The sequence below is a fragment of the Pimephales promelas genome, chromosome 14 (assembly GCF_988280905.1).
Source record: "Pimephales promelas chromosome 14, fPimPro1.hap1.1, whole genome shotgun sequence".
NCBI lineage: Eukaryota > Metazoa > Chordata > Actinopteri > Cypriniformes > Leuciscidae > Pimephales > Pimephales promelas.
The window spans coordinates 22,309,400-22,325,973 of NC_142782.1; the positions used below are offsets into that span (position 1 = coordinate 22,309,400).

General features: G+C 36.5%; 1 protein-coding gene across 1 annotated transcript in view; it reads left to right on the top strand.

Moving 5' to 3' along the window:
- Positions 1-16,574, top strand: part of prex1 (phosphatidylinositol-3,4,5-trisphosphate-dependent Rac exchange factor 1) — an 81,434-nt gene that overhangs the window by 39,206 nt on the left and 25,654 nt on the right. Inside the window, exons 10-16 of the mRNA XM_039678334.2 lie at positions 3,202-3,349; positions 9,040-9,140; positions 10,312-10,415; positions 10,943-10,992; positions 12,442-12,517; positions 12,798-12,870; positions 14,576-14,718. Coding sequence (XP_039534268.1) covers positions 3,202-3,349; positions 9,040-9,140; positions 10,312-10,415; positions 10,943-10,992; positions 12,442-12,517; positions 12,798-12,870; positions 14,576-14,718 — 695 coding nt within the window. The remainder of the gene's footprint in view (positions 1-3,201; positions 3,350-9,039; positions 9,141-10,311; positions 10,416-10,942; positions 10,993-12,441; positions 12,518-12,797; positions 12,871-14,575; positions 14,719-16,574) is intronic.

A 16,574-nucleotide genomic window follows, 5' to 3' on the forward strand; every position in this document is an offset into this window, starting at 1 on the left:
GAAAAGAAATTAAGGTTTTTAAAGAAAACGTTCCAGGATTTTTCTCCATATAATGGACTTCAGTGGGAACCAAACGGTTCAAGTTCCAAAAGAAACTTTCAGTACAAACTGCAAACTTTTTCAAAGGGCTTTAAACGATTCCAGGCGATAAATAAGAGTCTTATCAAGCGAAACTATCGTTCATTTTTTAAAAAAAAATAACAAAGTTTTAGTTTTATAAGATCAAACGCTCGCCTTGCTCTGTTCTGTGTGCACGTTCGTGACTCTCCTGTTCGAACTCGTTTAACAAAATGAACAAATCTTTTTCCGAATCAATTCGTTTGTTTCTTTTGCCGAATTAACCAAATGACTCGGAAAAAGATTTGTTCGTTTTGATGAACGGGTTCGAACTGGAGTGCGTTACACTACAGAATAGAGCAAGGCGAGCGTTTGAGCTTATAAAACTTAAACTTTGTTATTTATTTTTAAAACGAGTGATCGTTTCGCTTGATAAGACCCTTATTCATCGTCTGGAATCGTTTAAAACCCTTTGAACAAGTTAAAGTTTCTTTTGGAACTTGAACCGTCTGGTTCCCTCTGAAGTGCATTATATGGAGAAAAATCACGAAATGTTGTCATCAAAAACCTTAATTTCTTTTCGACTGAAGAAAGAAAGACATGGACATCTTGGATGACATGGGGGTGAGTAAATTATCAGCAAAAGTTTTTTCAAAAGTGAACTACTCCTTTAATAAATAACAATGAACCCATTTCCACTGTGCTTTATATTTATGCATCCTGCAATTTGCTGTACCTAATATGTTTTTAGGTGGATTTTTTTCCTTCTGTTCTGTTGCGATATGGAACACCTGTCCTCTGTTGGACACCTGTTCTTGTTATCTTTTTTTTTTGAGGCCTGTGTGATGTACTACAGGATTGTTCTGATTGTTAGGTCAGATGATCATAGCAGTAAAACCTCAAATTTACCACAGAGCCCATTCTTATCGAGGCTCTTATGTTTCAGCGTGAAGTATTAGTCTGTAGGATCAGCTTACCAGTGTCCAAGGCAAATGCAGTGCACGTTGGAGGTAGAGCGAGAGCGTCACTTTTATGCTGCGATGCCAGATGAAAGCAGAAGTTTTATGGTGCGTATCAGGTTTCCAACGTTTGAAATCGGAGCCCATTCCAACAGGTGCCACATCAGTCATACCTCTCTGACCGTCCTCAGCCAGCACCCACTCGTTTCTCTATACAAAGACGTCGTTGAATTACACATTTTGATTAATATTTGACATGCAAATGTGCCTCCGATTCAGCAATTCTGGTCATCTGAGACTGGAGACTAAGACCAGAAAAATATTTCAGGCAGTAGATAGATAGAAAGGCAGTAGATACCTTCAAATAGTAATTTTAAATGGCTAAATATGTTTTAATAATTTTAAATAATGAAAAAATAGATTAAATAAATATACATTTATTTAAATTTATGCAAATTAAATGACATTTTTAGCTAAAAAAAGCAAGTGAACATTCTTTAATGTTATGCCTGCGTTCATCTATTTCATGTTGGTGTGCGCTGATTGAAATCGGCAGTTCAAAATGAGGAAAAATGAGGATTTGCTCATTCCTAAAATTGCCATTCAGCAACAGACCTTCAGATGCCAAGGTGGAAATTACGCATCAGCAGGGTCATTTTTGAGGAGCCATTTTCAATGATGTGTTGCCTCTTTCCTGAGACTTGATTGAATTGGAGCCTCGTACAGCTGCCACTAACACCTCCTCAAAAAAGTCTTTGTGAGCGAGAGCTGCAGCTGCCGGTGGCTTCCCTCTCCCTGGGCTCTCAGACACAGTAAAGAGCTCTGAATGAGAGCCATGCCAGCTGCCGCCACATCTGAGCACGCTTCCATCAGCTGCAGTCCCATTGATACTCTTTAACATCACTTTTTGTTTAAATGTACGGTAAACCTGAATGTTTGCCTTGACTGAAAGAGTTGTTTTAAATTTTTTGCTTTAGGCAACAAGCAAAATGCCTCGGATGACTGACAAAGTGCTTTTTTTTGGGCAACTTTGTGTGAATCTTGTGTTTCCGTTGCAGACTCTGGCTGCACTGCTAATATAAACATGGCTGTTTTCATTGGGGGGCATTGCACTATTGCACAATTTTTGCTGTGTTGTTCTCTTCAGGTCTGTTCAGGAAACTGCAAAATCTCTGGTAGAGGTCTTTGCATTTAAAGTCGCATCTGTTCTCACCTTAACCACTTAAGATTAACAATTATTCTTATCACATCACTTGGTGTAACTGTGTCCTGCCCTGAGTAATGTGTGGTAACCATTTCTTTTATCTTGCTCAGTTCGTGCTGCAGTTTAACACCATTTATTTTATTTTGTGGAAAGGGTGTGGTTTATATGTCAAATGCTGATGCCGCTTTTGCGAGCCTGCCCTCCATCCACCGAAATACCTCTATAGCTGAATGCATGTGAACGTGTGAACACAAAACGTGTAATAAAATCAGTTAAACCAGTGTTTCCTTTCAGCCTCACCTAAACATTAACCGACACAGCAACACCCACCACAGCTTGAGGAATAAACTATAATTATATAGTAGAACTGGATAAAAGTCTAGTTCATCCCTCATAATATTAGCGAATTTGCAATTAAAAAAATGACATCTTGTCAAATAAGACTTTTATTGTTAGATTAGTTAAATGTGAGATTTTCTATGAACATTTGTGCACATCTGACTTGAGTTACAGGTGCGGTACAGGTGTTTAATTTTTGAAATATTTTTTCAAAAATCATTCATAAATCCATTTTTATTTGTTTTATTGATTTATTGCATTTAATGTGACAATTTACTTTTAGAAAGATTCTGAAAAAAAACAGTTATACAATTAAACAATCAATCTTTTTTTCCCCATCTTTTTCTCATAAATGTTATATATATATATATATATATATATATATATATATAAAAATACAACAATATAGTTTAATTTGCAATTAGACAATATAGTTTAACAATTTGATTTTTGTTTTATAAATAAGACTCATTGATGTTATTGGTCTTAAAAGTTTTTTTTTTTTTAATTACTACTATACATTATTATTTATAAATCTTATTGTTTAAATATGTAAAAATACTTTTTAATCAAACCTTTTTTTTCTTTTTGATTTTTCTGCTTTTATTCGGGGTTCTTGACTCTTATCTCATTGCTTGGCAGGTTTAAAGCTCGGGATGGAGCGTGATGCCTACGTCATGATCGCCGAGAAGGGAGAGAAGTTGTACCATATGATGATGACCAAGAGCCGCCACCTCATCAAAGATCGACGCAGGAAACTCACCATTGTACCCAAATGCTTCTTGGGAAAGTAAGTTTTGAACATTATGTTATGTATTTTAGAGATTCTGGTCCAAACTAAAGGGTTCTCCTTTACTGACCGGTCAGTTCCCATGCCAGTGATTGGGTCAGTCTGCGCTGAGTGTGACACCTTCCCTTGGCTGCGTTTACACCATCTGACTGTCTTCTGAATATCTTGCAAGTCATCCTAATCCAAGAGGCCCTTGTATGAATGAAAATGCATGCGCACACACATACACACTTACTTAGCGCTTGTAAATGCTTTCCCAAGCTCACTGCCAAGCACCCCATTGGACACAGACATTCCCAGCAAAAAAAAAAAAAAAACTTCATTGGAGAGAAATCTGCATTCAGTCTCTCTCTCTCTTTCTCTCTGTGCATCTCTCTTCATTTTTCTCTCTCTCTCTCTCTCTCTTTCTGTCGCTCGCTCACCCAGTCTTTCAACACCATGAATGAACAATGAGTGCTATGTACGCCATTAAACTTCCAAATACAGTGTGTGTGTGTGTGTGTGTGTGTGTGTGTTTGGGAGTTGAGAGATTCCTCAGACCAATTAAAATTCTCTTTTTGCACTGCGTTAGTAGATAAGGAGAAAAAAGCACTCCTGTGGTCCATTTTAAAGAGATTATATTGATGCAATCTAGTTTAAAAGGCCTCAAAAATTCACAAGTTCAGACAATGAGCCTCATTTGGTGGTTTATAAATCGACAGGGCCTTGCTGCTGAGCAGTGTTGGGAATAAGAAACTCAAAGTAGCAATGCTGCTAACTGAACCACATATTTTAGTTACTCAGGTGCTTTAAAATAGTTTGGGTTTTACAGTCAAAAGCTGCTTTTGCCAGTTAGTAACAATATTGAACAACAAAATTGAATTGAATTGAAATAATCAAACCCACTCTCTTAAACGGTACTCTCTTACAGTAGGGGAGTCAAGTTCGTTGTAGTGAATTTTTGAAGGAAAAAGTGGCATTTACTTACAAAAAGAAGGAAAGTTTCAATGGAATAGCTGAATGATTTTTTAAGCTCAGTAATTCATTGAAGCTGAAATGCTTCTGTTCCAATTTCCCAACTCAATTATAAACATCGAAAAGTTTTATTTCATTTACATTTTCATTTAAGCTACATAAAATATGACTCTGACCGAGATTTTTTTTGTCTGATTAAATACTGCTGAAAACAAAAAGCGTTTCATTTGAGGTTGTGAATTGTATATTTTAAACGAATGTCCCTCTTAAATGGCTTCAATGTTAATTAGCTGCTTTATGTCAGAATCTTGTTAGGTAGCATTTTTTTTCTTCAAAAGGCTAGCTTGATTGTAGTTAAAAAACATTTGAAGTAGCACTTCCACTGAAGTGGCTTAAAAAGCAAACAGTCGCTGGCCTCACAGCCTCAGCTGTGCTGTTGTTGTACTGTCAACACCTGACTGGATACATTTCGCATGGCTCCCTCAGAACACAATTATTTAAGCGTTTCAGCCTCGGTGGTCCAGGTGAAAGCAGCTGTGATTGGCTCGTGTTATTCGCTGGCTTGCGCATCCTTCTCAGAATAGAACACAATCCCACTCCTTCCAAGAACAGCCGAGCAGTTCAGCTGTTAATGTGGACAAACGCTCTGCTACTGCTCAGACTCTGGCTCTTTCTCTCATCTATGGCTATTTCTTGAGCCACTGTTGATTTATTTTTTCCCCATTGTGCTTATTTTGAAGAATTTACTTCAAAAGATGGTGAGATTTTGATCCGTACATCATCACAAGTTCTGAAGTACTGTAAACTTACAGCAATGACCTAAAGATTTATTGGTGTGGTAAAAAGCTTTAAATGGCCAAAGCATTAAAGGAATGTTTCTGGTTATTTGCAACTTTGAAATCATCTGCTTTCTATATTCACAGAAAATCGTTTTGACTCGTTCATCAGTTTGAAAAATCAAGTTGGATTTATGAGACAAGGATAAAATCACTTATATCCTTGTCCAGTTGTTCAACTCATGTCGTGAACCGATAAATACCGTCATTTTAGCATCGTGTTTGCAAGGATACAAAAAAGGACAGTTTAGACAGTTGAATGATGGGGTGAAAATGGTAATGCATATTAACTAGAAGTTCATCCATTCAAAACTGTACCCCAGATTTTAGTTTTTTACACTTAAATAATAATATAATAAGTTCTATTACAGAAATGCAATCCTCACAATTCTGTAATCTTCTACCCATAATCTCTGGATGTTGTAAATGCATTTATTTATTCTACAAACTGAGGGACAAGTCAAAATTATTTTCTGTGATAATTGAGCTTGTATTTAAAGGAGAACTCCGGTGCAAAATGAACCTTTGGTCTAATAACACATTGGTACCTGGCTCCTGTCTGTATACACAAAGTGAACTGTCTTTATAAAGTATCTTCTTATTAAACGGTCTGTACACTTACAAAGTTCTCAATGCTTTTTGCATGTATGGACCCTCATTATGTTTCTGTGTTAGTGTGAGGCTATTTTGAGCCTTGTTAGTGGTATAAACTAGCGATTTCTTTTTACTTAGTAAATGCCCCCAGTTCTAGCATTATACGCTAAACAGTTTTTAGAGATACAACTCTTTACATTCGATTATCATGAAAACAAATCTCAGAGAACGATTGACTAGGTACCGATGTTTTATTAGACCAAAGGTTCATTTTGCGCCGGAGTTCTCCTTTAACATTACTTCAATATCTCATTATATCCTTCTCTGTCACACTCACACATACAGTATATGCATAATCAGAAAGATATAGATACAAGCGTACGAAAATTCTCGCACACATCTAAGGCATGTGAGAGAGGTCTGTGTGCGCTAGCTGTGAAGAATATTAATGAGTTACATAAACACTAATTAATTCACCCCAGGGACGCCCACCTCCACCCCTTCCCTTTCCTGCCAATCTGAATTAGAGACTTATGTAATCACAGCAGACTCACTGTCTGTTTCATTTCACTGCTCTCTTTCATGGGCCGGACCGCCCTCTCCTCTGTGAACTTCCTCTGCAGAACTGCACATAAAGGCTTTGGAAGTCGTCTGTAAGATCTCCACATAACCCACATATCCACATCATAAACATTTATTGTTTGTATTTTGTGTGAAAGGCTTGATTATGTGATTATTACTATCCTTTTATTGACAAACATTGTCATCTCTTTTTTATTAGTGGTCAAAGCAGCAGCTTGAACCTTTTTTTGTATTTATTCATATATTCTCCTCTTTTGTGGTAGCATTATTTTTCTGCTCTAAAACTTTGTTTAATATTGTTATTGCAAAGACCACAAATTTGACACAATGGCTAAATGCTAATAACTCTGGAACCGTATGAGCTGCAATCGTCTTCAAACATGTTGAATTGATTGAAAACCCTTTCAAACTAATTCTAGGCTAATTCGAAACTGTGCCTTTGTCTGATTTGCATAAGATTTACTATGTGCCATCTAAAACCCCTTGGGATAAAACATTATCAAAGCTACTTTAAATAGTCAAATTGTTTTATGCATTTATGTGTGGCCAGAAGACTGTTTGACCTGTAGTTTCTGAATGCAAAGTCTTGCTGTAATAAAACTTGGGAATCAGAATGTCAAGTGTTGTACAGAAGTCTTAAAATATAAGAAAATGTGCACTTGTTTCAGGAAGTTAGCATTCAAAACAGACTTCACATCTATTATTCACAACTGTGCTCATTTTTTTGACGGGGACAATAGAGTGCTGCTTTTTTGTTAAATATCTGTGGTTATTTTTCACGTTTTATTCTACAATATAAAATACAGCAGTAATATCCCACTTGTGATTTTTTTTTTAAAAGTTTTTACTTGTCTAAAAAAAAGGTGTTTCCTACATTTAGATTTATATTACTTCAGTGTTTTCAAAATTTATAAGTTGTGTTGATTTGTGAAGGTTATCATGATGCACAAAACGTATAAGAATCATACACTTTTGTTAGTTACTTACCTTATTTTCTGCAATAATCCAAAAGGTAAAATCTTTTTTTGGAAAAATCAGACAGATATAGATACAAGCGTAAGAAAATTCTCACACGTACGGCATGAGAGAGAGCTTTTTGTACATTAGCTGTGGATAATATTAATGAGTTACATAAACGAATTAATTCACCCCATTTGTGAAGTTTATATTTATTTCCAAACATGCAAGAATCATACAATTTTGTTAGTCATTGACCTTATTTTCTGCAATAATCCTAAAAGCAATGGAAAAATCCTATTTGGTTTCTGTCGAGGGAATCAGGGTGATGTGGAACTTCTGGGTTGGCCTAAGTTAGTTGTATTATCTAGTAATCTGTAAGTTTTTGCCAGTGAAGGGTAATGACTGATCAAGGTTAAGTATTTTAAAAGAGTTCATTAAGTTTTACATGTGGTCAGATGATTTGAAGGAGATGTAGAGGGCAGAGCAGTTTTGTATTCAGGTGAGACATGAATGTCTTACTGTACTGGGTGAATGTGGGGTGCCTTCTCTTCTCCTCCATCTGTTAACCCATCCTTTCATCCGACCCCTCTACCCTCGCTGTTGTCGTTCAAAATTTCAAGGACACACACTCACACACACACCTTCTCATTCCCTTTAAGGCGTCATAATTGTTTACACATTGCTTATTTCTGTCCCTGTATCTAATGGGATTTACAGTTTCTCACGCAGCAGTCACACATACAATCAACAACAACGTTCGAGTCGCCACTAAACCACCTTAGACATGCAATTGCTAATAAATTCATCCCCTGCTCTCTTCAGAAGTAGTTCACAATTTAATTCCTGTTTTTTTGCCATTTTCATGTAGCAGTTGACTAGCTAAATTCAAGTTGTAGCAAACTGTGCGTGTGTCTGTGTGTATGTATGTTATTAGATAAAAATACAGTAAAAACATTCATATTGTGAAATATTATTGCTTTTTAAAATAATATTTATTACTGGGATGGCATAGATTAATTTTCAGGAGCCATTATTCCAGTCTTCCAAAGAAGGATCACAGTTTGTCACTGTGATACTTGTGTTCTGTCAGAAATCATGCTTAATATTATGATATTTTTATTTTTTTCAATAACCACGCATAAACATTATACTCTCAAATATACAAACATGTACATACATGTTGCTCACATATTATGGTAGCCCCTTTTCTGCTAAATATAGTGTAATTTCACCTGTGCCATTAATAGGTTTATAAGCAACTGAAAAAAGCACAAATATCAGGGCATCTCAAAACACCTCAAGGACCCCAAAAACACCCTAGACCTCAGAGAGTTAATGACATAATTTTCATTTGTGGGTAAACTAACCCTTTAACGCATCCCTGCTAAAAAAAATTTCAATACTGGCACTAAACTATGCTGTATACATGTAAACAAAAATTAACTTTTTTAAACTTGTATTATTAGATATGAACAAAATGTGTGTGTATGGACAAACAGAGCCTATTTTTCAAGGTTAAATGTGAACCTTGGTGTTTGAACTTTTTAGACCTTAAGATCAAAGAGAGTGGAATGCAGCGTGATATCATCTTGATTTGTGTCCTTTGTGAACTTTTTATCAGTTTTGACCAGTCACTCTAAAGGATTAAGTGAATCCAAGTTCCCAAGTACCTTTGACTAGTGGCTCATAAATCCCTTCTCTAGCATGTGTGGAGTGTTGTGTTATGTGCAGACTGATACAACTGTTGTCTCTGTGTATCCTCAGTGAATTTGTCTCATGGCTTTTGGAGAGTGGAGAGATCAGCAAGGCTGAGGAGGGAATCAACCTGGGTCAAGCTCTCCTTGAGAACGGCATCATCCATCATGGTAAGAGAACGTTCTCCCCTAAAAGAACTATGGTATTACCTTGATTTATTGGACATGGACCATGGTAAAATCATGGCATTATTTTGAACTTTTTTTAGGGTGCTATGTATGAATGTAGTAAATACCATGGGAATATCATTTGATCCTGGGATGAGCAAAACTCATATTTTTAAAATCGACCAGTTGGTTGGTTGCGTGAACAGCTTGTTGACTAATCAGTCGACATACTGAACGCTCTAAATAATTAGGCTAAAAATCAAACCATTGTGACACATCACTTTAACTTGGTAACTCCAAAGTACTATTCAAATACAAATCTATTATTTTTACTCTGTGTTTTCTTTTTGTGTCTCTCTTTTAACCCCATTTATATAATGAATGTTTTTGTGTATTGCTTGGTTTCATTACCAAAGTTCAACTGTTTTGCCATGTTATGTTTTTTTATACAAATCTATTATTATTTCTCTAACTGTTTTCTTTTTGAATCTCTTATCTTTTGCTCTTTTAACCTCATCCACCCCCTTAGATTTCATGAACATGTTTTTGTGTATTGCTTGGTTTCATCGCCTAAATTCAATTGTCCATGTTCTGTTTTTTTTTTTTTCGTTTTTTTTTTTTTTCATGCAGTCTTGGCAAATGAACCACAATCCATTAACTGTTTATACAAACATTGGACTGTTAAAAATAACTATTTGACAGATTTACACTTTATAAATCTGGCACGTATCTCTTGTTGGCCAGCACTCACTGAGATCCACTACAGATGATCGGCAGTCTGGATAGTAACATGACATGAAATGCTGGTAGAGAACATTCTTCTGAATAATTCATGAGGCAGCCTGAGATTTGGGGAGCATCATACCTCTACATTACAGCCAGGTGTTTGTGACAGTGAAAACTGACAAACACCAGAAGGGATTGGAGTGATGAATCTAAGTATAAGGGCTCAGGCAGTCAATCAATAATAATAGTGGCGGCATTCAAGGAGAGGTCAAACAGGCTGTTCTGTAGCAATGGCACTCACTCACTTCGATTCATCACAGACCTCCACCACAGTGAGAGAAACAAATACACCATAAGCTCAGTTACACCTCTGTATTGTTATGTTAGAGGTAAAGTTCAGCATTTGAGCATAACATTTAATTGTGTCTGTGTGTGTTTTTTACCATAGTGTCAGATAAGCACCAGTTCAAGAACGAGCAGGTGTTGTATCGCTTCCGTTACGATGATGGCACTTATAAAGCCAGGAGTGAAATGGAGGACATCATCTCAAAGGTATTTTACCCTAGAATACTGGCTAAAAACAATATTTACCTAATCTTATGATCCTATAGGCTAAATATTCTTTTTTGTGATGAGCTTAGATGGCGGACCAAATTAAATAAATTATTATTAAAGTTCAGTGTAATAAAAAAAAAAATGTATGCTTGTGCCATGTATTTTTATCCATCTTAGAACATCTTATTGCAGCATTAGCTTAGCAACATGCTAACATCAAAATCTATTGGAATGAATTGTGCGTCTAGTGTCTTATATGCTGTTTGTGCCTATTTAGAGTGATTCGAATCAGACAGTTATGGAGTTCCATTCCTAGGTGGCTCACTAATTTTTGGTCAATTGAAACCAGTCAGTTTATAGATTGAAGTCAACAGAATCTCGAGTTGAGTGCATATGATACATCTCGTTAAACAATTGTGTCAACACATCAATTAAGAGGTGATTCTGAAAGGACAACAGTTAAAATGCATAGAGATGCAGCTGTCGGTGCAATTGTTTTAAATAAGTGTATGTGTGTCCAACAGGGAGTGAGACTTTACTGTCGTCTCCATAGTCTCTTCACACCTGTTATCAAGTAAGTGACACATGTTCTCTGACATACTTCACACTCAACAGACAACACTATTATTTAATTCTCACTGTCATTAAAGCAATAAGATGACTTGTATTCAAGTTTAATACAAAATGTTTTGCTAACAACTTTTGCTTGCACATGCACAGTAGCATTACACTTCATTTATTATCCCTTTTATAATTAAATCTAATATATGCAGTTTATCCAATTCCAATCTATTTATTTTAAACACGTTATTGTTCAATAAACATAAATAAGTTCATTAAATTTCATTTCAGTGTCTTAAATGATGCGATGTGCTTGTTTGTCTTTCATGGATTCACCTTGACCAGCTGCACACGTTGTCTGTGTGTGTATAAGTGTGTGTGCTTGTGTGAGGATTGCAGAGTCGTATTGCTTGTCTGTCACCTATCACCTTTGATGCCTCACATAAAGAGTGGCCATTGAACTGCAGTTGGGACCAACTATGATCTCAGTTCTAAAAATTAACAACTAACACTTGCCCTTTAGCAGATGCTTTTCATCTTTTTAAGACACTTACAGTCCAGGTCACTAATTACAGTACACTAATTGCTAGGGCAGACCACCCTGGAGCATACAGGGCTTGATATTAACACGTGCCAAATGCGGCGCATTCAGCAGTGGCATCTAACACAGTCACTCCTAGTAGCCATTTTTGGTGTGTTGAATTTTTCAATTGTAGCCTTTTAAAAAGGCATCTGAAATTAAGTGCAATGTGGTGTTGTCAATAATGTAATATCTGAAACGCTTCCATTACTCATTTTCCTCAGAATAGATGCACGATACTAGCTGCACATTTTCAATTTCTCTCATCTCTCTGACAGCGCGTTGACACAAACCCTCCTCCCCTAACTCGCTTGTTTCATTTGCGCTGGATGAATTTTGTTGCTGTTACAGGGCTTGAATTTTGGCATGGGATTGGACATATTGCACATAACTTTACTCATTCCTGCAGATTTCGCACCCAAAGTGCGCACACATAAAGCTGCCTCTCAGTTCTAAATCGAGTTCTTTTTCACTGATTATTGTGCTTAAACAGTCAAATACACAAAAAAAAAAAATAGTGTCAATGCTGGTCTTGGAGAGTATTCACATAAACAGTCAGTTATTTATTAAGTGAATGTAAACAGTTGAGAAAGAAAACGCATGTGTAACAATATAATGGATCCGTATGTCAAGTCTTAAAGTGACACCACCCTAATATACCCGCTGCCAAATTATAAGATGATATTAAAAATATCTATATGAGAGTTTATCCCCATGGTATTGTTGTCCAAATTGTGGCCAGTGTAAATGCTGAGTGGCTAGTAACTTTGGAAAACCACTAGCCAAAAAAAGTTATATAAATGATTCATATATAAATGATTCAATGTGTTGATGTGGACAGTTGTGAACATTTTTTTAATTTGAAATCTTCTTTATATACAGAGACAGAGATTATCATCTGAAAACCTTCAAATCTGTTGTACCAGCTAGCAAACTGGTGGAATGGCTTGTGTCACAGGTAACATGAGGATGGACACACACACACACACTTTTTAACTTTATTACATAAACGTAATATACACGCTTTTTTACTTTCTTTTAATCTTTCAGTTAGTTTGGGTTTCTGTACACAATTTATATACTATTTCTTCAGATTTTTTATCTCTAATTATTTACAGTCTAATATTCACAGTTGCTCCATCATGTCATTTCATACCAGACACAGAAGTCATCTAATTTGGCTCACTATCTTGATTGTTTTGTGACTTCGTTTGTGCTTATTTTTTTTCCTTCTGCAGGGTGACAGCACATGCCGTGAAGATGCGGTGACCCTCGGTGTTGGACTCTGCAATGCAGGCTTCATGCACCATGGTCAGTCTTTATATACATATGTTGACTACATGAAATGTTTCAGTGGACTTTTTATTTTATTATCAAAATCTCATAAACTTGATCTTCTGGCGAAATAAAAAAAACTTCTCTTTGGTGATGAATGCTGCCACTACTTCTGTTTCTTTGCTACTTTAAAGGTGAAACGTTCAGTTTCTATGTCTCTAGTGGCATTAAATGGAATTTCCAAAAAGCAAAGATTTTGAAATGAAGTTTCCTGAACACACCACATTAGCTGTCAGTCAGCAAATAAAACTGCTGCCTTTGGTTGGTGCAATGTTGCTGTGTTGGCCGGATCAGGCTGCTCAAACAAACAGAGTAATATTTTGATAATGCCACAGAGAGACAGTGTTTATTCTTTTCATGGGAATCAGACTACGTATGGCTTTCTTATAGTTGCCACTGTATATTGAAATAATTACACGAGTCATCTTTAAAAAAAGTCGTATTTTGCGGTTTTCTTTGGCCTTCTCTGTTTGCAACACATGTGGTGTCCAGGGCAAAACTGTGAACCGTGACAGTGTTTGTGTATGAGAGAGAGTGAAAGAGAAAGGGTTTTGACTCCTGGCAGCACTAAAGCCATCTTGGAAATATAATGCAACATTAATTGTGATTTAAATAAAGCAATAAGCCACAATAAGTGATTTCAGATCAGCTAAACGGAGTTATTAGGCACAATGTGAAGCCGTTCTAAAATCACTGTAAACCACGGCTTCATGGGCCTAATTGCTTTTACAAAACGATTACTGCACATGCCTGGCAAGGTTTCATATATACACACTGCAAAAATGTATTGATGACAAATTATCCTTCCGCCAAGCAATGTTGTTCTTCAAAGTTTAGCAGAATGATTGCCAAGCAACAGAAATACACGGATACAGTAGCATAGTAAAACTGATGTAATGTGGTCACAGGTGTGCGTTTATACAGTATTTTACAATGGCTTTGAATGTGGCCCAGCAGGTCACAATCAAGTTCTACAACTATCCATTTTATAATGCTAATTTAATAGCCTAGTGCGATAGTTTAATAGCCTTTTTTTTCTTGATTATTTATTCACTCATTAATTAGTGCATTAGTCTCACACACTTTCTCCATGTTTCTGCCAGAGGTCATAGTGTAAAATGGAGAGAGATAAGTGTGTTTTAGATGTAAACAGCTGTTGGAAAAACATCTGGGGTCTCTAATGGAACAGAAATGATCACAATAATGGAAAAGAACATTTTCCAATGAGATACACATGCTCATAGACACATGCCTCCTGTCAGAGTTATAGAAGTGTTCTGCAGTCATGTCAGATCTCAACTTCCAAAACTATCCTCAACAATATTTTGTTTGGAATTCACAGACAGAACAGCCTGTCCATACAAAGTTCCTACACACGCACACACCATATTCCTGAGAGGGAAAAACAGAACTTGCACACACCAGACCTCCCATTAAATCCTTTTCCTTCATCCTTCAGCTCAGATTTGCCCAGACATCAATCCCACAGACATCATGAGTTGTTTTGACGTGAACTGAAGGGTGATGCAATTGGCCCTCTTCACTCTGTCAAATCATTTTGTCATCAGCAGATATGACCATCATTGAGTTATAAGCGTTTTATTTTACCAGTTTATAAAAGTAGCAAACTGTTTATTTTTTTTCTTTCTCGGTTAAATTCAGTTCTATCTTTGCCTTGCAGTTCTGGAGAAAAGCGAATTTAAGGATGACTCGCAGTTTTTCCGCTTCTATGCCGACGAGGAGACTGAGGGTACGGGCTCCAAGAGTAAACAGCTTCGCAGTGACTTCAAACTCATCGAGAACATCCTCGCCAAATCTTTAGTGGTGAGATACAAAGACATGTACACTATCAATGCCACTTACTTAACCACATTTTTCTGTTGCTTTACAGTAGTTGAACTTCTTTCTAAATTCAATAGCTTTTCTAATAACAGCATAGCAGCTGTTTATTTTGCACGTCCCTTTACAGCCCATAAGAAGTGGGGCATCAAAATAAGTAAAGGCTGTTTCCTGTCATTTCTCTCAAATGTAGCTTTGATTGCAGTTTGTTTGTTTTCACTGATTGGGAATCATCTTTTTGTAGCAAAATGAGAGATGTGTTCAACTTTAAATTAGGATGCTTTTTTGTTGTATTTAGTTTTTAAGGTATTTAATAGTTTAAGTATAACAAATGATAATAAATCCAAAATGTAAACATTTGCATACTTGAACTTTTAACACGGCACAATGCACACTTGTGCTTGCATTTCTAGACCTCCACATTTACACGAGTATGAACGGAAGTCAGTGACAAAAAAATGTTATGTGACTGTCTCTTTAGGTATATTTACTGTAGATTTAGTCTTAACACTAGAAGTGCCAGAATTCCAAAACTACTAGAACGGCCACAAACGGTCATTTTGACCGTTAGATTCAAAACAGTGTTGATGAATAATTTTCGTAATTATTTTTGTCAACCACATTTTTTCAAAGACGAAAACGAGACAATAACTAAATAAAAACTAGGTTTGAATGACAAAAACTATGACGAAAATGTTAGATAGTGACGATTTGCGACGCGGTCAAGGCTAATAATAATAATAGGACTCGCAGAACTAGTGAACAGCCATGCAGCAAAACAAACAGCGCAGGACAGGGCAGCAGAGCTCACCACGATCATCCGACATGAATGGACCATCTGGATCGGCCGTGTCTGATGATAGCAGCCGTCTCTTTTTCCTTGATGTGGACTCTGACTCTGAATCACTCTCTGATGAGGAGGAAATGTTAACTTGCACCCAGGAAACGTCGCTGTCACTTTCCACCTCCGATTCCCCTGCATCCGAATTATAGCTAACTGTAGTCCGGTTTTATTTGCTTATTTCTGATCAACAACTAATGTAGAAATTATTATAGCAAACACTGCCTCAGAGGTGATCGGACGGACCATTCTGTTGACAGTTGAGAGAGAACACGATCAACCGCGGGATATTTAACAAAAAAATACCGCAAAATTCAGTGCGGTCAATATGACCGTCTATGGCCGAAATAGGTAAATATGTTCATTTTTTTTGTTTTGCCTTACGTTTACATAACTTAATTATATGAAAAGCATTTTAAATGAAAATACAGACAATTTTAGGAAAAGTCAGGTACCAGCAGGATTTTATTATTTTTTTCAACAAATTATTGTAGATATAAAATTCAAAACGGTCAAAATGACCGTTGTGGCCGTTCTAGTGTTAAAGTTGCTATCTGAGATCCTGTTCTCATTGTAAAAAGTTTGATTTTAGTTCAATTACTCTAAATTGTGCAGCTATAGCAGATTCAGATCATTTACCCACTGACCTCAGTAACACCAATACTAATGTAAAATGAAACCCAATAATTTTATGCTGACATTTATAACGCACCCACTTTTACTCATAGACTCATACACGGGCTACTACACACACTCAAGCACAACCATCAGCAGTGCATCGATTTTCTCCTCCGTGCCAATTAAGGCCCTCCTCATCCATCAGTAATTATCCTGACCTTTACAAACCTTTACTCTTTCATCCCTTATTAACTGACAGATTACTCCTCCAGACCATCAAGTGCACGAAAATCTTGCATTCTTTCCTCTCTGATCAGACACTAAGAGCGTCTCGATTTACCCTTCTCAGCCAGCCCTCTCAAACGTCACGCCACTTCAGTTT